The sequence below is a fragment of the Cottoperca gobio genome, chromosome 5 (genome assembly GCF_900634415.1).
Source record: "Cottoperca gobio chromosome 5, fCotGob3.1, whole genome shotgun sequence".
Taxonomy (NCBI): Eukaryota; Metazoa; Chordata; class Actinopteri; order Perciformes; family Bovichtidae; genus Cottoperca; species Cottoperca gobio.
Genome location: NC_041359.1, coordinates 25,009,603 through 25,032,700, shown reverse-complemented (window position 1 = coordinate 25,032,700; position 23,098 = coordinate 25,009,603). Strand labels below are relative to the sequence as shown.

General features: G+C 39.9%; 5 protein-coding genes across 6 annotated transcripts; 4 read left to right on the top strand and 1 right to left on the bottom strand.

Moving 5' to 3' along the window:
• Positions 1-1,008: 1,008 nt before the first annotated feature.
• LOC115007809 (transcription factor HES-1-like) lies at positions 1,009-7,228 on the top strand. 2 transcript variants are annotated; one of them, XR_003832231.1, is made up of 3 exons: positions 1,009-1,811; positions 1,925-2,373; positions 6,314-7,228. XR_003832231.1 is itself a non-coding variant. In XM_029430783.1 (2 exons), exons 1-2 carry the CDS (start codon positions 1,689-1,691, stop codon positions 2,255-2,257), a joined length of 456 nt encoding a protein of 151 aa, XP_029286643.1. In that variant the 5' UTR covers positions 1,009-1,688; the 3' UTR covers positions 2,258-2,634. The 2 variants fall into 2 exon arrangements, 1 of the variants encoding a protein (XP_029286643.1); XM_029430783.1 differs by lacking the exon at positions 6,314-7,228 and having other exon boundaries at positions 1,925-2,634.
• Positions 5,654-6,295, top strand: LOC115007807 (transcription factor HES-1-like). The gene is made up of 2 exons (XM_029430781.1): positions 5,654-5,776; positions 5,890-6,295. Exons 1-2 carry the CDS (start codon positions 5,654-5,656, stop codon positions 6,220-6,222), a joined length of 456 nt encoding a protein of 151 aa, XP_029286641.1. The 3' UTR covers positions 6,223-6,295.
• A 3,851-nt stretch (positions 7,229-11,079) lies between the features above and the next one.
• On the top strand, positions 11,080-22,692 carry LOC115008717 (transcription factor HES-1-like). The gene is made up of 3 exons (XM_029432479.1): positions 11,080-11,256; positions 11,371-11,727; positions 22,460-22,692. The coding sequence occupies exons 1-2, from the start codon at positions 11,134-11,136 to the stop codon at positions 11,701-11,703; spliced, it is 456 nt and encodes a 151-aa protein (XP_029288339.1). The 5' UTR covers positions 11,080-11,133; the 3' UTR covers positions 11,704-11,727; positions 22,460-22,692.
• On the bottom strand, positions 17,252-18,551 carry LOC115008715 (transcription factor HES-5-like). Its single transcript, XM_029432477.1, has 2 exons — positions 18,380-18,551; positions 17,252-18,267 (listed from the first exon to the last, which is right to left on the bottom strand). The coding sequence occupies exons 1-2, from the start codon at positions 18,500-18,502 to the stop codon at positions 17,842-17,844; spliced, it is 549 nt and encodes a 182-aa protein (XP_029288337.1). The 5' UTR covers positions 18,503-18,551; the 3' UTR covers positions 17,252-17,841.
• Positions 21,718-22,473, top strand: LOC115008716 (transcription factor HES-5-like). The gene is made up of 2 exons (XM_029432478.1): positions 21,718-21,897; positions 22,010-22,473. Exons 1-2 carry the CDS (start codon positions 21,775-21,777, stop codon positions 22,433-22,435), a joined length of 549 nt encoding a protein of 182 aa, XP_029288338.1. The 5' UTR covers positions 21,718-21,774; the 3' UTR covers positions 22,436-22,473.
• Positions 22,693-23,098: the final 406 nt, after the last annotated feature.

The following is a 23,098-nucleotide window of genomic DNA, read 5'->3' as shown; positions in this document are numbered from 1 at the left end:
GTCATACAAAAATGTTTAAAATATCAAGTACCTTAAACTGATGAACACACGTTCCAGAAAATGTTCTCGTGTGCCTGCTCGATGATAAATAGGATTATACGAATTTAATTTAAGCGAGAATTTAACCTTACTTAGAAATGAGGTAACTGGCTTGTTTGATTCCAAAAGGAGAATGAACAATGATTAAATGATGTAGATTGTGGCATTTTGCGTCTGTCAGTCTATTATTTCTGATCAAATGAAAATATTGCATAATGGCATCAAATCTTACTGGAACCTATAATGTTGACGTTCAGTGCGGTTTCTGGGTCCAAAAAGCATAAAGATCTATCATAATGTACTGTACCTTTTACTTTTGATAGAAACCTTTTACTTTTTAGTACTTTAACTTGTACTTTTGGCTGCATTTATACAGCAGTTTATTACAGTTCCACATTTTTCAAGGTATGAACTTTATGTGTTACTACTTTTAGTGTTCATATCCTTAATACTATATACACTTGACTTTTCAAACTCTAAACCGGTCTGGACACTTGGCTCTTTATCACATACATTTATTGGGGGGGGGGGCGTCCTCTACCGTTGGTGGAGCACACTGATTGGGCACCAAATCCTCATAGGGTCTATTTGTGGAGGGGCACATGCCTACTTTCTGCTAATGGACAGAGTGTGGGAAAACTCTGGAGGGCAGAGTTGAGTGTGAATGACATCCATCCACCCCACCAGCAGCTAAATAATTCTCCAAAGGGATTTGGCACACTTCAGGAAACAGCTGCCCTCCAGGACACCTCCCACCCTCATGTGAGGAGCTGAAGTTTGGTCCAATTGATGATCAATAATGAGACGAGATTATTACTGGAGGTTCACAATGTATGATAATGATTGGAAACTAAAAAAATAAGATGATACATTATTTTACTAACACTTGATGCCAGATTGTTTACCAACAAGTCAAATATTACAAACACAGAAACAGCCAATGGTGTCCTTTCCCTCCAGATGGTCGGTGATGTCAGACTCAGTAACTATAACGACACACAGCCAGCATCTGTCAGAGAAGTCCCTTTGTGGTTCATTGACCACACCATACATGGAGTCAGTGTGGGAAACTGAGCTCAACTTGTTACTCACACTGACGACAAGGCACGTGTCAAAAGACTCTTCTACATCTGGACAGCAGCATGATTGTTGTGTTTATGTGTTTCTATACATGTTTTTGCCATAAATGATCATTACATTATTTTTAAATGTGTGAAAAGATAAGAGTTTGAAAATGAAAAGACATCTAACTAAATGATCTATTCAAAATAGAGAGATATGATGTGCTACTTTTGCAAGACCTATTTTTATCATATTTGAAATTAAAACATTACATCACAATGTGATGATGGGATGATGAGCGTGTGCTCAGTCAGTCATTGATCCCAGCATCAGGCAGCAGATCTGTTCTCTACAGGGTCACCACTTTCCCAGAATCACACAGAGCTCTGTGGGTCTCTCCATCACCCCCCCTGTCCTCCACCTGTTCCCCTGGGATTTAAACATTGTCCCCCAGGCAATAACAGCAGTAAGTGGGCTGCATCCCCTATTGTGCCACCGAGCTCTCTGATTGGCTGAGACTGTGAGAAAGTGCAGTCAGACCCAGACCCACACATTCATATGGAGATGTGGGACTATAAATAGGAGGGATGAAGCCAGCAGAGATCAGATTCTCTCTACAGAGACCTCTACAGCACAGAGATCCAGACATGGCACCTACAACCACTGCAGCAATGACCAGTTCTCAGGAGCATCTCACTCTGACCCACAAGGTAAACTGAAGATTCAAGAAGATTTAAATATTGTTAATGAGACGTTGTCTTTGCTCATGCTAACACTAGACTCCAGAATAAGTTTATTAATGACTTTCTTCTTCTTTCTGCAGCTCAGAAAGCCTGTGGTGGAGAAGTTACGCAGAGAGAGAATCAACAGCAGCATTGAGCAGCTCAAGTCTCTGCTGGGTCCAGAGTTCCTCAAACAGCAGCCAGACAACAAGCTGGAGAAAGCAGACATCCTGGAGATGACCGTTTGTGTCCTGACACAGCTGCAGCAGCAGAATCAAAAGCAGAGAAGACTGCTGAACCACTTCAACAAGCTGCAGGCTTCCTCTGAGAAGAACCTGAGAGAGGCTGACTTCTCTCTTCTGAGCTCCACAGTCCAGACCAGCATCACCAAAGAGAAGAGTGCAGTCAACAGCGCCCCCTGGAGGCCGTGGTAGAGACCTACACACCAGAGTTACTACCAGACAAACTGAGATGATCATATTGGTCAAAGATTACTGGAAGTGAATTCTTCTGAATTCTTTATGAACTTGTTCTTCTGTTTGTACAGAAGGTTGTGTTTTGTGTTGTTTTCCTGAGGAAACATCAGCAACAATATCTTTCAGGTTAAGAAAGAGAACATCATGTCATGCATGTTGCATGAACCAAATCTGATTGCATCAGCAGTTATTATTATAGCTCAGTGTATTTCATGTACTGTCAGAATACAGTGCTGTGGTTACATTTGTAATCTTTTCATTGTTATTGATCGTTTTGATCAGAAACTTTAACTGTTCTTTTTATGGACATATTGTCAAAGAGGACTTTACCTCATTTTGATGAAAACAACTCAAAACTGATCTGTTGTTAGATCCAAATGTTTATTCTGTTGTTTCTAAAAGTTTTGCTTAATGTCACAATTGTCCTGTGACACTTTTATTCCTCACTGTAAGTCATGTGTTGGTAAATATTATGTAATGGGGAGATTTGTTACCTCTTAATTAGAATTGATCATTTTGATCACAAACTTAACTGTTCTTTGTACGGACATGTTGCCACAGTTGACTTCCCTTCACTTCATGTGATTATTGAAAGATGATCTGTTTTAAGATCAATATGTGTATCCTTTACTGTAAAAGGTTTGTTAAATGTCACGCTTTTCCAGTGACAATGTAATTCTTATATGTTTAGAATCAATTGAATTGAATGCTTATTAAGAATGATGTGACCTGTTGTAAGGTCAGTTTTTACCATTTTGTTTTTTGTTCAATAATTGAAAATGTTTTAATCCATTTGGGAAAACTAATCTCAAAAGGACAGCGAGTACTGTGTCCTCAAATATTGTAAATCTTTTGTCTTTTATAAAGACAGTTGTTCCTCTACTCTCTGAGTACAGTGTGTCTTGTAGAAATCTACAAGTTGTTGTTGTGATGAATCATCACCTCTAGTTGGAGCTTTCATGTGGCTCATTGTGCCTTGTTGAATAAACAAACACTGCAAACTGAAAATGTTGTTCTCATGGGTTATTTCTCCTTATACCTAAACTCGTCATGACGATAATAACGTGAGTTTTTTCACTTCATTGATAAGAGTTCTCTATAACCATTCCACATTTGTATGACTGTATTTGTCTATCTATAAAACACCATCCATCAGCTATAAGCGCTTGTTATAGAGGTTCTCGTGGATAGAAAACTATTACCATGTTTGGGTAATTTAGAGTCACCAGTTTACTGAACCTGCATATCTTTGAACTGTGGGAGGAAGTAGAAGCATCCTGAGAAAACTCCCGCAGGCACAGGGAGAACAACCAAACTACACACATAAAGGCTCCAGCAGGCTCAAACATAGAACCCCTCACTATGAAGCAACACTACTAACGACTGCACCACAGAGCTGTCATACAACATACTGTACCACTTCACTGGGAATCAATATGAAATACTTTTTTTTTTAGGTGGTTTCATTCTGAATTTTCATGAAATTCTGTGACATATTTGCATTAAATCAAGTCATAAAATATACATTTCAAAATATTTTTTGGGTTTTGGTATAACTGTCAGGTGCAAATGTTTTAATGTAAAAAAAGAAAAAAGAAAAAGAAATCCACTTTAAAGAGGTCAGATATTGTATCTAAAGTGATGCATAATGAGGCACACTTCTATTGTTCCTCCAGTGAAAGGAGCAGTGTGGGAAACCAGAGGAACCTCACTCACAGAGCCCTGTGGGACAATAGATCCAGACCTTTGCCCTGAAGAGACAGAGATTAAAGGAGACTGGCTCCCAAAAATGCAAAGTTCTTAATCCGTTTCAATTCATGGATAAATGTTTTATAAAGCTTTCTTGCGGTGATGAAAACCATTGCCCCGCAAAGTCGTTCTACATATGAGTTTCTGTCAGTTAGGTGAAATGTAAAACTAAAATGTTATTGGGAATTGTTTCAAGATTACAATCTTATGATACTTTGCGGCAGAAAACAAGACAGTGGGAAGGAGAACATTGTTCAGTGTTGATACCACACAGGTCAGTGTTTTGCAGACAGAATATGACAACAGCCAAGTTGTCATATGTTGTCATAGGTCACATGTTGACCTCAGTGTATATTGTGATATTAACAATACAGGTTTTTCTCATTTTAAATAACATACAATACATTATTTCTGCGCTGGTTTCCAACACAACCAATGTTTACTTCATATATAATTAATAAATAAATGTTTTGAATTCTACAGATAAGAAATTAAAAACAGTTTATTGGTCACCATATGTTAAAATCGGTTATTCAAGAGCTTGGATTTAGGCACACAGCTTAATTCTTTTTAATGGACAGTGTGGGAAAACTCTGGAGAACACAGTTTAGCATGATTATGATCCTCAACCCCACGAGCAGCAGATTATTCTCTAAAGGGATTTGGCACACTTCAGGAAACAGCTGCCTTAACCTCCCACCCTCATCTATAGAGCTGAGATCTTGACTTGCTGGTGAAAAAAACTTGCCAAATAAATTTAGCCGGCCCGTTATTATAAAGTCAGAGTCAACCAATGGTGTCCTTTCCCTCCAGATGGTTGGTGACGTCAGGCTCTGTTTCTACTACAACACACGTCCAGTATCAGTCACAAAGGCTCCATTCAAAGTCCCTTTGTTGTTCACTGACCACCGCATTCAAGTCAGTGTGGGAAACTGAGACCAACTTTCTACCCACACTGACGACAAGACACAAGTCACAAGAATGTGCTGCAGCTGGACAGCAGAATGATTCTGGTCCTCAAATGTTTAATTATAGCATTAAAGTCTTATTAAAACATGAAATAATTGACTTTCTAAATAAAGAATATTTTAATTATGATACATTTTTTAGTAAAAAGTAAAATTGTATCGGAATTAATCAAAAATAAACTAGTTTGGAAAATTATATGAATGCCACATGCCGAAAGCATTTAGATGCAAATATCTATTTCCACTGATTATTTTGTGTAGTTAAATGCGAGTTATACAGTACTTTTTACCCAAGATGCAATTAATTGCCAGTGTCCAACGTCTGTAAAGGGATGATGAGCGTGTGCTCAGTCAGTCATTGATCCCAGCATCAGGCAGCAGATCTGTTCTCTACAGGGTCACCACTTTCCCAGAATCACACAGAGCTCTGTGAGTCTCTCCATCACCCCCCCTGTCCTCCACCTGTTCCCCTGAGATCTAACCATTGTCCCCAAGGCAATAACAGCATGTTGCAGCTCGCCTGCTCCACATGCCTTATTGTGCCACCAAGCTCTCTGATTGGCTGAGACTGTGAGAAAGTGCAACTAGACCCAGACCCACACATTCATATGGAGATGTGGGACTATAAATAGGAGGGATGAAGCCAGCAGAGATCAGATTCTCTCTACAGAGACCTCTACAGCACAGAGATCCAGACATGGCACCTACAACCACTGCAGCAATGACCAGTTCTCAGGAGCATCTCACTCTGACCCACAAGGTAAACTGAAGATTCAAGAAGATTTAAATATTGTTAATGAGACGTTGTCTTTGCTCATGCTAACACTAGACTCCAGAATAAGTTTATTAATGACTTTCTTCTTCTTTCTGCAGCTCAGAAAGCCTGTGGTGGAGAAGTTACGCAGAGAGAGAATCAACAGCAGCATTGAGCAGCTCAAGTCTCTCCTGGGTCCAGAGTTCCTCAAACAGCAGCCAGACAACAAGCTGGAGAAAGCAGACATCCTGGAGATGACCGTCTGTGTCCTGACACAGCTGCAACAGCAGAATCAAAAGCAGAGAAGACTGCTGAACCACTTCAACAAGCTGCAGGCTTCCTCTGAGAAGAACCTGAGAGAGGCTGACTTCTCTCTTCTGAGCTCCACAGTCCAGACCAGCATCACCAAAGAGAAGAGTGCAGTCAACAGCGCCCCCTGGAGGCCGTGGTAGAGACCTACACACCAGAGTTACTACCAGACAAACTGAGATGATCATATTGGTCAAAGATTACTGGAAGTGAATTCTTCTGTTTGTACAGAAGGTTGTGTTTTGTGTTGTTTTCCTGAGGAAACATCAGCAACAATATCTTTCAGGTTAAGAAAGAGAACATCATGTCATGCATGTTGCATGAACCAAATCTGATTGCATCAGCAGTTATTATTATACCTCAGTGTATTTCATGTACTGTCAGAATACAGTGCTGTGGTTACATTTGTAATCTTTTCATTGTTATTGATCGTTTTGATCAGAAACTTTAACTGTTCTTTTTATGGACATATTGTCAAAGAGGACTTTACCTCATTTTGATGAAAACGACTCAAAACTGATCTGTTGTTAGATCCAAATGTTTATTCTGTTGTTTCTAAAAGTTTTGCTTAATGTCACAATTGTCCTGTGACACTTTTATTCCTCACTGTAAGTCATGTGTTGGTAAATATTATGTAATGGGGAGATTTGTTACCTCTTAATTAGAATTGATCATTTTGATCAGAAACTTAACTGTTCTTTGTACGGACATGTTGCCACAGTTGACTTCCCTTCACTTCATGTGATTATTGAAAGATGATCTGTTTTAAGATCAATATGTGTATCCTTTACTGTAAAAGGTTTGTTAAATGTCACGCTTTCACGCTTTTCCAGTGACAATGTAATTCTTATATGTTTAGAATCAATTGAATTGAATGCTTATTAAGAATGATGTGACCTGTTGTAAGGTCAGTTTTTACTGTTGTGTTTGTTCATTAATTGAAAATGTTTTAATCCATTTGGGAAAACTAATCTCAAAAGGACAGTGAGTACTGTGTCCTCAAATATTGTAAATCTTTTGTCTTTTATAAAGACAGTTGTTCCTCTACTCTCTGAGTACAGTGTGTCTTGTAGAGATCTACAAGTTGTTGTTGTGATGAATCATCACCTCTAGTTGGAGCTTTCATGTGGCTCATTGTGCCTTGTTGAATAAACAAACACTGCAAACTGAAAATGTTGTTCTCATGTTCTCATTTTACATTAATATATAGGTCTCCATCATCTTTCCTAACTTTAATGAACAACTCATGATACAAATCAGCACACAGGTAATAGTTAATCCATAACATACCTGTTGTGTAAAACTAAAGTGGTTCAATTACAATACTTAACAAAGAGGAACCTACAATGTTATGTCACTCTGTACGGAGAAAGTCAAGTTATCAAACTACATTTTAAAGACACTTTTCCTGCATCATTATTTTGACATCATTTTCAATGTAAAGACTTTAAAGTTAACAATGTCCCGCTTTAAAAGAGGTCAGATATTGTATCTAAAGTGATGCATAATGATACACACTTCTATTGTTCCTCCAGTGAAAGAGCAGAGTGTGGGAAACCAGAGGAACCTCACTCACAGAGTCCTGTGGGACAATAGATCCAGACCTTTGCCCTGAAGGGACAGAGATTAAAAGAACCTCTGCCTCTTAACATTTTAACTTGTTTTGACTTACGCCTATGGTTGCAACTGTTCCTCTGATTGTAACCATCAGCATTACTACTTATATGTGTATTTAATCTAGAGAAAGCCGAAACTTTTAGTACAGTTTGTGACAAAGTTTCTGTCGATTACTTCCTGCACGTTAACCGAAGGAGTTGGTTCATTTCACTTACTGCTGTTCCTCAGAATTACCACCACATGATTCTTGGGCTTTGAACACTTGAAACAGATAACTGACTCAGCCCATATAGTTTATATTCTAACAGCCTGTTTAAGGCAGAAATATCTAGACCAGTAGGCCAGAACTGTCACAGAGCAAAGCAGAACTACTAATAGTCTTACTAAATAACACTAGACAACTAAATTAAACTCCGACATACTTCAGAAAACAAAACACTTCTTGCCAGCATTCACAACTCATTAAGGTCTTATTAGCAGTGTTGGAATGTAACAAAGTACATTTAATAAAGTACTGTACTCAAGTACCAATTAAATTGACTATACCCTAGTATTTTCACTTTATACAGGTTATACTTTTACTACACTCGTCTAATAGCTTTAGTTACTCTTCAGATTACAATTGTTCATACCCTTACCTTCCTTAAACATCTGAATACTTTTCCCAACACTATTTATAATTCATTATTCAAAACCACGGACAGCGACAGTTGGGTGCAATGTAAAACAATAATAATCTAATGCCATAGTGTAGGATGACAATCTAGCGGGAAACAATTACCAAATTGATGCTCACCACTGAAACTTGAAGGGAAGGAGGCTCGATGATGAACCGTGGCGGGAGAACAGCTACTGCAGTCTGGCCGGTTTGGTTCTTCAACGTTCAGTGAAGATGTTCGTTGAATCCATTAACAGTAGAAACAGTCCGTCGGTCTTTTGTATAAACATTAGATTTATATACATTAGATAGACTTGCTTTAGTTGGTTGGTCCAAAAATGATCGGTATGGTGGTAGGAGTCCAAACAGAGCAGCAGACCCAGTCTTTAAGGATGGAGGAGCCGTGCTGACGGACTGCACTGTACAAACGTTAGCCGTTGACTGCGTTGACTGTGTTAGCCGTTGACGGCGTTGACTGTGTTAGCCGTTGACTGCGTTGACTGTGTTAGCCGTTGACGGCGTTGACTGTGTTAGCCGTTGACTGCGTTGACTGTGTTAGCCGTTGACGGCGTTGACTGTGTTAGCCGTTGACTGCGTTGACTGTGTTAGCCGTTGACGGGGTTGACTGTGTTAGCCGTTGACTGCGTTGACTGTGTTAGCCGTTGACTGCGTTGACTGTGTTAGCCGTTGACGGCGTTGACTGTGTTAGCCGTTGACTGCGTTGACTGTGTTAGCCGTTGACGGCGTTGACTGTGTTAGCCGTTGACGGCGTTGACTGTGTTAGCCGTTGACGGGGTTGACTGTGTTAGCCGTTGACGGGGTTGACTGTTAGCCGTTGACTGTTCATCTTCGGCCAAAAGTCTTCATTATTTACATTTGCTCGTCCTCTAATAATTTGGTTTACCAAACTTTACCTATCCTCCCTAATACTGGTATAAAAGTTTGGTCACAAAAGTTTTAAAGACCATCTTTTGGTGTTTTATTTTACCAGCTATGTCATCTTATTTTTATTTTTTTAAATCCCTTTAACGTTAAGCTAACGTTAACGGTAAAACACGTTTTTAGAGATGCGAATCAGTCTCTGTTTGTCTACGTTTTGCGTTAATTAAAGAAACAGAGGAAATGTTTAGATATACTCGCTTCCATTTGTTAGTCTATAAATCACATGTATGGTGGCAGAGGATCCGGTCTGTGGGGGTGGAGCAGCCAGACTAATGGCTAACGTTACACCTGAGCAAAGTTCACCGTTAACGGTAAACTGTTAACCGATGATGGGTTAGCGTCGCTGCCGTCGTGGCTAAATGTACATTTGTCTCGTCGCCTAATTTTTCCTCAGGTGCTGTTCTATCTAGCCCCCTACTACTTTAAGTCACTACAAGTTTTGAAGAACCATCTTCTATCTTAAATTGTTGACTCTAATTAGACAACTTGGCACAAGTGTCCACTTCCTGTCACATTAATTATGACCTGAATAGACAAAAAGACTAATTAATGTTCAGTTCCCGATCAAGTTACACTAAGATTTTGGCTTATTACAATTTTATGTAGTTATTAATGTCTCTTAAGTGTTAAGTAATTTAATTTAAACATGTTTTTAACATATTGCTTAAGGACCCACTTTTCTCTATAATGGATAATTGTTTTTATTTTGGGGGCCCCACCCTCTACTGTTGGTGGAGCACACTGCTTATGCAAAGGATCCTCCAAAAGGTCCATTTGTGGAGGGGCACATGCCTACTTTCTGCTAATGGACAGAGTGTGGGAAAACTCTGGAGGGCAGAGTTGAGTGTGAATGACATCCATCCACCCCACCAGCAGCTAAATAATTCTCCAAAGGGATTTGGCACACTTCAGGAAACAGCTGCCCTCCAGGACACCTCCCACCCTCATGTGAGGAGCTGAAGTTTGGTCCAATTGATGATCAATAATGAGACGAGATTATTACTGGAGGTTCACAATGTATGATAATGATTGGAAACTAAAAAAATAAGATGATACATTATTTTACTAACACTTGATGCCAGATTGTTTACCAACAAGTCAAGCATTACAAACACAGAAACAGCCAATGGTGTCCTTTCCCTCCAGATGGTCGGTGATGTCAGACTCAGTAACTATAACGACACACAGCCAGCATCTGTCAGAGAAGTCCCTTTGTGGTTCATTGACCACACCATACATGGAGTCAGTGTGGGAAACTGAGCTCAACTTGTTACTCACACTGACGACAAGGCACGTGTCAAAAGACTCTTCTACATCTGGACAGCAGCATGATTGTTGTGTTTACTGTGTTTCTATACATGTTTTTGCCATAAATGATCATTACATTATTTTTAAATGTGTGAAAAGATAAGAGTTTGAAAATGAAAAGACATCTAACTAAATGATCTATTCAAAATAGAGAGATATGATGTGCTACTTTTGCAAGACCTATTTTTATCATATTTGAAATTAAAACATTACATCACAATGTGATGATGGGATGATGAGCGTGTGCTCAGTCAGTCATTGATCCCAGCATCAGGCAGCAGATCTGCTCTCTACAGGGTCACCACTTTCCCAGAATCACACAGAGCTCTGTGGGTCTCTCCATCACCCCCCCTGTCCTCCACCTGTTCCCCTGGGATTTAAACATTGTCCCCCAGGCAATAACAGCAGTAAGTGGGCTGCATCCCCTATTGTGCCACCGAGCTCTCGTGATTGGCTGAGACTGTGAGAAAGTGCAGTCAGACCCAGACCCACACATTCATATGGAGATGTGGGACTATAAATAGGAGGGATGAAGCCAGCAGAGATCAGATTCTCTCTACAGAGACCTCTACAGCACAGAGATCCAGACATGGCACCTACAACCACTGCAGCAATGACCAGTTCTCAGGAGCATCTCACTCTGACCCACAAGGTAAACTGAAGATTCAAGAAGATTTAAATATTGTTAATGAGACGTTGTCTTTGCTCACTGCTAACACTAGACTCCAGAATAAGTTTATTAATGACTTTCTTCTTCTTTCTGCAGCTCAGAAAGCCTGTGGTGGAGAAGTTACGCAGAGAGAGAATCAACAGCAGCATTGAGCAGCTCAAGTCTCTCCTGGGTCCAGAGTTCCTCAAACAGCAGCCAGACAACAAGCTGGAGAAAGCAGACATCCTGGAGATGACCGTCTGTGTCCTGACACAGCTGCAGCAGCAGAATCAAAAGCAGAGAAGACTGCTGAACCACTTCAACAAGCTGCAGGCTTCATCTGAGAAGAACCTGAGAGAGGCTGACTTCTCTCTTCTGAGCTCCACAGTCCAGACCAGCATCACCAAAGAGAAGAGTGCAGTCAACAGCGCCCCCTGGAGGCCGTGGTAGAGACCTACACACCAGAGTTACTACCAGACAAACTGAGATGATCATATTGGTCAAAGATTACTGGAAGTGAATTCTTCTGAATTCTTTATGAACTTGTTCTTCTGTTTGTACAGAAGGTTGTGTTTTGTGTTGTTTTCCTGAGGAAACATCAGCAACAATATCTCTCAGGTTAAGAAAGAGAACATCATGTCATGCATGTTGCATGAACCAAATCTGATTGCATCAGCAGTTATTATTATACCTCAGTGTATTTCATGTACTGTCAGAATACAGTGCTGTGGTTACATTTGTAATCTTTTCATTGTTATTGATCGTTTTGATCAGAAACTTTAACTGTTCTTTTTATGGACATATTGTCAAAGAGGACTTTACCTCATTTTGATGAAAACGACTCAAAACTGATCTGTTGTTAGATCCAAATGTTTATTCTGTTGTTTCTAAAAGTTTTGCTTAATGTCACAATTGTCCTGTGACACTTTTATTCCTCACTGCATGTTCTAATGGACTTTAATCTATGTGATTCCTCAAAACTGATCTGTTGTAAGATCTAAACGTTTCTTCTTCTTTTTTCTAAAAGGTTTGCTTAATGTCACACTGTCACTATTTCCAGTGACTATCTTGTTCTTTAATGAACATGCATGTATTTAGCAGTTATTAACCTGCTTTCGTCCCACTGTGATCTTAACTTTCTGATCTGTTTTAAGGTCAGTTTTTAAAAAACGTTTGTCTTTTATAAAGACAGTTGTTCCTCTACTCTCTGAGTACAGTGTGTCCTGTAGAAATCTACAAGTTGTTGTTGTGATGAATCATCACCTCTAGTTGGAGCTTTCATGCTTCATTGTGACTTTTCAAATAAACAAACACTGCCAGTTACACATGTTGTCTTCTCACGTTGTTTTGTCTCAAAGCCTTTTAATAATGTTGAAATAATTTATGATAAAAGTTAGAGTCGAACTTTCCCTCTCCACTCTGAATGACATGTTTGCTGCGATTACATATTGGCCCCATTACAATACATTCCTTATTATAAGAACCCTCAACCCACCCACTGCTGATACAACATCTGTGAAACACAACAAGAGATGCAGATAACTGTTTCTAACATCCTTTAAACATGCTTGCCTCATTTACATAAAGATATAGTGCATACAATAAAAGTAATTAATAATACTAATATATACATTTGTAATTGAGTTATGAAGAGAACACACAAACTTACTAGTTATGTATTGGTAAATCCAATTAGCCATGAGAATGAGAATGGGAATGAGTATTAACAAGTGAATTAGTGTCAACCACCATCAATCCAAAGCTAATGGAGTATCAGCCAAGTTCTTCTCCACTATCACAGTTCATTTAGCCGACGCTTTTGTCCAAAGCCACAATAAGTGCAAACAATCACGAGGATACAACTCCGAACAGCAAGAATCTTGCAAGTACATCAGCTTCAAATAGGTGAAATCATTTAAGTGCAGAACAACAGCTTCAAATAAACCAAAACTATGTAAGTGCAACATATAGAAATGAAGGTCGGATGGCACATGTAGTTCAGCCAGGAGGGAGTTGCAGTCGTCAGTGAGATGACAAGAGCCTGGACCAGAACCTTTGTCGCCTTCTGAGTCAGTGGAGGACGTATCCTCCTGATGTTGTGCAGAGAGTGTCTGCATTGCTGTTGCAGCGATGCAGACACACTCTGCACAGTGTCACACACAGATTCCTTGCAGTCCGAGTCGGGGAAACAACCGAGCAGAATCATAAACATTCTTACATTATGATCACTGACATGTCATTTCTCTTTTTACCTTTACTTAATCCTTTTGATTTAAATAAGTCAAGTTTATTTTTAGAGCAACAAATGTTGACCAAAGGACTTTACAAAGAGATTAAAATACAAAAACAATCACATAATAACACAGACATAAATAAGATAATAACACAAACAACATTTATTTTAGCGTGTTTTATTTTGATTTAATCACTTTTTTCCATTTACTTCTTTGACTCTTGGGCTGTGAATTGAATTTCCTGGTATGGGATGAATAAAGTTCTCATCTTATCTTATTTCATGATGAAAAGTAAGAAGGTTAAAGAAAGTCTTTAGGTCTTGAAGGTATCAATGGAAGGGGAAGATCTAAGTGTAAGGCCAACAGCTGAGAGGTGTATACATTTAGTTTTATCGTCTGTGGTAAATGTTTTTTAAATGCTGTGTTTGTTCATTATTCTAGCACACTAAAACAACTGCAAGCTGTAATCAAGTTCAGGTGGGTTTACCTTCCTGCTTATCTCCTCCATCTGTCTGTGTGTCTGTCGGCTGTCTGTGTAGGGGGCTCAGGTTTCCCGGGTCCCCTCCTCTGAGCTCCCACAGCTCCCTGCACAAGGCTGAACGTGCCCCGGTCACACGCCCTCCTCTCTCTCTGGAGCTTGGAGCCACAGCGACACACGGCTTCCCACACTTCTGAATGCAGGCTGCTCAGCTGCGCACACAATAGAAGTGTGTCTGCTCCCACAAAGCCTCAGGACTGTTCTCAGGCCCAAAGCCACTTCACAGACAAACCATCTGCTTTAGCTGTAACTCACTGCTGAGACACACACAGTCCCAATAAAACTGAAAAACATGACTACAGATTTTATTATAAATTAATAAAAAGAATGTCTATAGTTATATGGTATATTATTGTTTTATTTAGAGAGGTTATTAGACGTTTTTTGTCAAGTAAAATTAACATTAACAGTTCAATTTTAAATATGTTTCAATGCAAGACAGGACATTTGTCAGATTACAATTACAATGTTGTTTACTTTAACTAGAAAAGTGTTATTCTTTTATCTTTTTCACTAGATTGGTGTCATTAAAAGATCTTTGCTATTTCAAATTATAATCAGTGTCCAACTCTAAGCATCACAAATTCCAAACTATCCCGTGTACACCTCAGGAAAAACCTTTTCCCACTGACCTCACTGATGTATTGCATAAAGATAAAGCATCCCACCTGTTCTGTGTGACAGGCATTAAATCCACTCTATTGTCATGAACTCTGAGCCTTCTGATTGGCTGAAAAAGCCAAAAGAGCGCAGGACGAACCGCATAAATGCAGAGCAGCAGACGCAGATGTCATCAGAGACTTCCTCCGAACCTTCTCAAGCAACGACAGAACTTCCCACAGCAAGAAGCAAACCTTGAAATGGCTCTCTACGCAGACCTCGCTCTCCAAGACAGCGTGAAGGAGCAGCTCTTTAGGTAAGCAAAAGCTTCATTTCCACAAACTAAATTCTGAAGTTGTTCTGTAAAAAGCTTTTATTTCATTAAGTTCATTTGACTAAACTCGATGACTTTGTTTCTCTCAGGTGTAAACTCCACATGCTGGAGAGGAAATGCAGCACCGGAGTGGAGAAGCTGAAGGCTCTGATTGGAGAACACCTGCAGAATGGGATCCCCGTCTCAGACATCGTGGAGAAAACAAAGTCCCTGCTCACATTGAGAAAAGCCCTGCTGTCACACAACGGCTACTCCAAATATTCAAGGGACATTTTGCGTCTGTTTCCCGATGAAGAGGAAGACTTGGCTCCTCTGTGCTTTTAAAGACAAGGAGGAATGGACTTTAGGAAATCACCAAAATTGCATTAAAAGAATGCAGTTTATTGATTTGTGAAGCACAGATGTCTGGTGCTGCATCTCTGTGTCCATCTGTTGATTGTAGAGAAATGCATTTCTTTGCATTGTGATGAGCAGAACATTTGTATGATGTGGTTTCATTGGAGCTGCAACAGAAGCCAGAGGAAGAAAGAAAGCATTGGATTCAGAGGTGAAGAGGTCACTCTCTCAGAACAAGAGTCCGTAGCTCACTCGTTAAAACATGTCGTGCTGCTATTTGTGAGATTTATGATTCTCGTGGTTTAAAGTTGTTGTTTGAACAAGACCACAGAATGTAAATCCGGTCTTTTAACTATGCAGGATTTAGTTAGGACCAAAAAGTTTTAAAGGATTTAATTTAATCTTCAAATATATATATTGATTAACTGCAGTGAAATCTGCTAAACACTTTAAGCCAAACAAAGCGATATTCACCTATTCTTCCCGTGAACATGTTGTACAGGCCAATATTGTGTGATTGCAGTTTGCATACAGTGTCTTACTGCCTTGTTTCAAGGTATAATGTATCAAACACCAGCCTTTCTTCTGAAAAGGGATTTGTTATTGTTTTGTGTATGCCATGTATGCATATTTTGTTTTATTCACCATTTTTATTTTTACTCATCCAAAGTGGATTGAAATTTGTTTTGTTGCTTTTGCAGACTTCAAGAAAAATAAATATGTAAGAAATTCAATTCATGTCTCATTGAAATGATCTTTGGGGAATACATCTTCAACACTCTTCATGTTCAGAACTTCATCAGCTCAGTGCTGCTCTGTAGGGTAATTACACTGAGCAGTGAACTGTCACCACCCCCCAGCGGTGAGATGTAACTAAGTACATTTACTCCAGTACAATTTTTGAATTGTTGTGCTTTTCACTAACAACTTTAGTTACTTTGCAGATTCAGATTAATAACAAAACAAATGTGATTTAATATTATAGTATAGTAGTTTAAGTAACCATTCGATATATACATTAGTTCAAATAAGCTCCGCCTACCAGCTGCAACACATGATTGCATCACTAATTATAATCCAGTAATATAATATGTGCTATATTATTCTGAAATCATACTTTTACTTTTGGTACTTTACGCAGATTTGATGCTCATACTTTGGAAGTTTTACTGAAGCAACATTTGAAATGCAGGACATTTATTTTATAACACTGTGGTATTGTTCCTTAGATCTAAACACTTCAAACACTTCAAACTTGCAAACCATAAAACATAAACAGTGATCAATATTGCAGTGGACTTTTCTAATTATTTATAAAAGCCTGTATTGCTTATTTGTATTTTTACTTACTTTTTAATGGAGGGAGGGGGGGGGGGGGGGGGCAGATGTGTAATGTTATATGTTATATATCTTCTAAGCTACTGGATGCCTAAAGTATCCATCTATCTATCTTGTTCCACCACTGACCACCACACGTGTTCAGGCAGGAGACAAATCAAAGGAGAACGTGAACGTGAGCAGATGAACATAATGAATTCAGATGTTTGCATAAAGGACAGTTCACTGAATGACGTGTGTGAACATAAAGGGAATCGTATTCTATGGTCTTTGCATTCCTCACATCTCCAGTGCATCACCACCTGACGTGTCAGACAGCTGATATCTTTGTGTTCATTCACATAGTTACAGGCGTGGTGACATTATGTTGGTGTGAAACATGAACCCTGAGCTGAAGGGTTTTCCTGATCTGGCTCATTGTCCATCATATGTTTCAAGATGTGGAATCACTGTGTAACAAAGAGCAAACGTACGTTGAACCAACAGGTGATGTTACTCAGCTATCTATACGTGTTTTAAAATACAGTTTAAATATGTAGTGGCTTCAGTGTCTGCTGCTTTTCAGTCATTTACATGAGTAGGTGACAAAAACATGAGAAAACAACTGTTTCATTGTTTTTGTGATTGTTTTAATGCTTCACTTGGCTTGAAGAGATACATTCAGATCGAGACATTTTCCAAACATTTAGACCTTCATTGAAGGTATGAGTGCTGTCACTCACAGAGTTAATAAGCAGCACATTTGTCTTAGTGATTACACAAAATCCATCTGATAAAAATGCAGACAATTCAAACGTTTACAGATATATCAGAAAGGACATTTCAATAAACAGAGTATGTGAACATCACATATAAATCAGAAACATGCTCACCATGATTTACTGTCTCCTGATTGGAGAAAAGGTAGAGACATATGTCAGTGTTACTGACATTATAGAGGCATTCCCTTTGGGAACAATAATGTTTTCTTCACAGGGTAACACCTGAATAAGTGACTACCTGTGAAATACTAAACAGTAGCCAACCTGCAAATATCACAGAAACACAGAATGTGACCTTTGCAAAAGGTAATAAAACTTTGCAGTATTACGCAATAACTCTTCAAAATGAGAGTACCGTCGAATGAGGACGAGGTTAAAAGTCCAAGAGTACAAGTACAATTGCTCGTTTCACTCATGATCTTCAGTTTTGTACAAGTCCTTGGGTCTCTACCATGGCCTCCAGACGGAGCTGTTGACTGCACTCTTCTCTTTGGTGATGCTGGTCTGGACTGTGGAGCTCAGAAGAGAGAAGTCAGCCTCTCTCAGGTTCTTCTCAGAGGAAGCCTGCAGCTTGTTGAAGTGGTTCAGCAGTCTTCTCTGGGACGGTGTCTTCACCTGCTCTTTGGACAGGAAGTGTGTCACCTCTTGGACACACCTGGAGTAGCCCTGATTGACGGCTGCTGAGTCCAGAGCTTGATGCTGCTGCTGCTGCAGTCGTCTGAGGACACAAACGGTCATCTCCAGGATGTCTGCTTTCTCCAGCTTGGAGTCTGGCTGCTGTTTGAGGAACTCTGGACCCAGGAGAGACTTGAGCTGCTCAATGCTGCTGTTGATTCTCTCTCTGCGTAACTTCTCCACCACAGGCTTTCTGAGCTGCAGAAAGAAGAAGAAAGTCATTAATAACTTATTCTGGAGTCTAGTGTTAGCATGAGCAAAGACAACGTCTCATTAACAATATTTAAATCTTCTTGAATCTTCAGTTTACCTTGTGGGTCAGAGTGAGATGCTCCTGAGAACTGGTCATTGCTGCAGTGGTTGTAGGTGCCATGTCTGGATCTCTGTGCTGTAGAGGTCTCTGTAGAGAGAATCTGATCTCTGCTGGCTTCATCCCTCCTATTTATAGTCCCACATCTCCATATGAATGTGTGGGTCTGGGTCTGACTGCACTTTCTCACACTCTCAGCCAATCAGAGAGCTTGGTGAGACAATGAGAGATGCAGCACGCTGAATGGTTTTATTGCCTGGAGGACAATGGTTAGATCCCAGGGGAACAGGTGGAGGACAGGGGGGGTGATGGAGAGACTCACAGAGCTCTGTGTGAATCTGGGAAAGTGGTGACCCTGTAGAGAACAGATCTGCTGCCTGATGCTGGGATCAATGACTGACTGAGCACACGCTCATCATCCCATCACACATGAAATCATGTTACATTTGTCTAAAACTGAACATGCATTATGTTTTATATAAAACTAATGTATCATATATAACACTATATATTGCATAAACAGTATGTATCTTGCTTGCTTGGTCTTAACTGGGGGGTCTGTTAATGTTGCTGAATCTGTAGTTGTAGTCATAATAAACTGTAAGACGATAACCCTATCCTGGATGCAGTGGAACTATATGTTTCAAATACAAATCTCCTTATCAGCAGCTGGATGAAGTTGGTTTGATCATGTTTCAAATACAATTTAATTGCTGGCTATTAAAAAATAAGCTTTAACTTCAAATTCATAGTCTTTTCGCAGCCTAACCAGCACATGATCAATTCAGGAATAGACACCCTATTTATCCTTCCCGTCAAAATAAACAGCCTGGAATGCAGAGGAACAATTTGAATGTAAAGGAGGGGGGTGGGGGGTGCGGGGGGGGGGGGGGGGGGGGGATAGCTTTTGAATGTTCATTAATCCTTAGCATGTCTGCATTCCTGATAGACATTTTACAAAAGCCTGGTAATGACGAGTCTTGATGACAGGAATGTCCATTGAGAAGCAGCGAGACACCGCTCGTAAACTGACTCCATAATTAATGTGATGTGCAACCAGACACACTTCCTTTGTTCTTCAAAGCAGTGAATGGACAGAGTGTGGGAAAGCAGGGAAAACTCACTCACAGAGCCCCAGAGGGACAATAGAGGTAGATCAGACAAAGACGTCTGAGGGGGGGCAGGACTTCTTTACTACTGAATTTTACATGTTTACTCACTAAACTTTACAATACGTGCATTTCAATTCTATTTTCAATGTTTATGTATTTACACAGTTTGAAAAATGAGCCACTGTGGAAATGAAAATGTAGAGGTTTATCTTTAAGTAAAATAAATCCAACAACATTTTGATTAAAATACAAAGGTGCCAAGTTATCAAATCGGTTTTATATATTGAATTATAGTGCTACAGTATTATAGTTATCATTTTTGAAATGTAAAATTAAAACATAAAAAAAAAAAGCACCTCGATCTTTGAAAAAAGAAGATATGATAACACTTTATGCCCCCCCCCCCCCCTCCCCTATTTAGCATTTATAAGTAGCATATAAACATTTAATAAATGGCATATGTAAGTGTTTATTAATATATGTGTGTACAACTATGGAGGCTGCACAATAAACAGATAATAGAGAAATAAAATAGTAACAAGGTTGTAATCGCGACCCGACCCCAGATCAGCGGTAGACGATGGATGGATGGTTGTAATCACGTAAAATCTGTCTTTACAGGAGAAATTATAATTGGTGACAAATACTGTACATTAATAAACACTCAAATATTTCATTTGATCAGCTTACAATTACATTATAGTATGTTAAAACCAGTTATTAAATGCTTATATACTGCTTATTTAAAATATGTGGTTTAAAGCCCTAAATCTGCACACAGACACATTTAGTTGATTGGTTGTTAGATTACATTCCCCGTCTAAATGTTTGTGTCTGTTTCTCCTGCTCTCGTCTCTCCTAATTGAAGAGAGTGTCTAAACAACAAACTTCAGCCTCGGGGGAGTGCTGGGAGCTGCTTGTGTGGGGATGAATTAGCATTTAACAAGGCACATGTCTATTGTTGAGTGGGAGCTCCGTCAATGGACAGAGTGTGGGAAAGCCGCGAGAGCAGAGTCACAGTTCAGTGTGATTAGCATCCTCAACCCCACCAGCACCTGACTATTCTCCAAGGGGAGTTGGCACACTTTTCCCCTCCTTACTATCTTTTTCTTCTTCTGTATTTTCTTTCACAGTCTCTTTCTGGTCCAAACTCTCTCACTTTTGCCAACTTAATTTCCCCTCTGCTTATCAGGTCATTATATCAATGTCAAAGCCATTTCATTTATTCTATTGATGGATGCCAAGCTCCCAGCGCAGTGTTGCCCTTACAACACGAGCTATAAAGACTTGCTTCATGTTTGGACATACATACACCTTTGTTTGAATTCCATGTGTTTTAAGAAACCTCTAAATGGACTAATTTGAACTAACTGACAAAAGACAAGGAAGACCTTTTTGTTGTTGAGTTTTATTTGGTGTTCCTTGAACCTTTTACCTACGACCAACTTTCCATTCAAATCCCCCTTCACTTTTTGGACGTACAACTTAGCCGCTGTCGTTGTGTTCCTCCAGATGGTTTTTGCCGCCAAGTTCTGCCTTTTTTCTCAACAAAGGGCCGATAGCCGCCAGTGAGGCATTCAAACTGATCACAGTGTGTGGGAAACCCTGACTAACTCCTCACTCCCTGGAACAACTTGTCCCAGGACAGAAGGCACATCTATTTCCTCTGGACGACGGTCAGCTGAAAGACTTGTGATCTTCTCATCACAATATATGAACTAAGCTTGTATGAACTAGTCACAATTGTGATTTCTTGAATGAAGAAATTAAGATTGCGTTTGCTTAAAAATCACGTGGTACCTGTTCCTAATAATGTTGGCTTTAACTATTTAAAGCTTGATGTTTTTAGGTCTTTTTTTTAACACGGTCAACTTATTAAGGTCTGATTTTCTATTTAATGGCGCAAATGCAACAATACTTAAAAGTATAAAGGTGTTTTTAATATTGAGGACAATTTCCCTGTCAGTGTCCAACGTGTGTGATGGGATGATGAGCGTGTGCTCAGTCAGTCATTGATCCCAGCATCAGGCAGCAGATCTGTTCTCTACAGGGTCACCACTTTCCCAGATTCACACAGAGCTCTGTGGGTCTCTCCATCACCCCCCCCTGTCCTCCACCTGTTCCCCTGGGATTTAAACATTGTCCCCCAGGCAATAACAGCATTAAGTGTGCTGCATCTCTTATTGTCTCAATGAGCTCTCTGATTGGCTGAGACTGTGAGAAAGTGCAGTCAGACCCAGACCCACACATTCATATGGAGATGTGGGACTATAAATAGGAGGGATGAAGCCAGCAGAGATCAGATTCTCTCTACAGAGACCTCTACAGCACAGAGATCCAGACATGGCACCTACAACCACTGCAGCAATGACCAGTTCTCAGGAGCATCTCACTCTGACCCACAAGGTAAACTGAAGATTCAAGAAGATTTAAATATTGTTAATGAGACGTTGTCTTTGCTCACGCTAACACTAGACTCCAGAATAAGTTATTAATGACTTTCTTCTTCTTTCTGCAGCTCAGAAAGCCTGTGGTGGAGAAGTTACGCAGAGAGAGAATCAACAGCAGCATTGAGCAGCTCAAGTCTCTGCTGGGTCCAGAGTTCCTCAAACAGCAGCCAGACAACAAGCTGGAGAAAGCAGACATCCTGGAGATGACCGTTTGTGTGCTCAGACGACTGCAGCAGCAGCAGCATCAAGCTGTGGACTCAGCAGCCGTCAATCAGGGCTACTCCAGGTGTGTCCAAGAGGTGACACACTTCCTGTCCAAAGAGCAGGTGAAGACACAGTCCCAGAGAAGACTGCTGAACCACTTCAACAAGCTGCAGGCTTCCTCTGAGAAGAACCTGAGAGAGGCTGACTTCTCTCTTCTGAGCTCCACAGTCCAGACCAGCATCACCAAAGAGAAGAGTGCAGTCAACAGCGCCCCCTGGAGGCCGTGGTAGAGACCTACACACCAGAGTTACTACCAGACAAACTGAGATGATCATATTGGTCAAAAGTTTTTATCAGACATATGTTTCTGTAATGTAATAGGAGGTGTCTGTACAAAGTGCAGTACAAAGACCGTATAGGACATTTCCATAAACCTTTGGGAATCGATTTTCAAAGAAAATGAAATATTGTTTTTGGAAAACATTGAGTTGCATAAATGTGTATTCTATGAATACCATATATTATCTTATTGATTTATCAATACAATCAAATGTTGTCAAATATTGGGCAGCATTATGACACCTGCCTTAAAGTCCTGTACGTCTTCTGTACCAACATTGAGCCAGTGACAGCACTGTTTCCTTTTTTGATGCGCTTGATTTACTCTTTACTATGTGAAGGATTATCGACCCATGTTGGGTTTGAAGTCATCTGTTCTGTCATCAACATGTTCTGTTGTGTCAACAGTGCAAATGTTTATCTGAAAGTTATTTCCTCTCATTGCTAGAGAGTTGCTTTGCCATGTTTAGCTTGTACTAAACGATATCCTGTGTTTTGTAAAGAAAAGACTATGAAGCTGTTAACTCTACTCTATTTGAGTACATCGTCTTGGACTACAAGTGTTTACCGTGACGCATCATCACCACGAGTGCCTCTATGATGTGACCCATTCA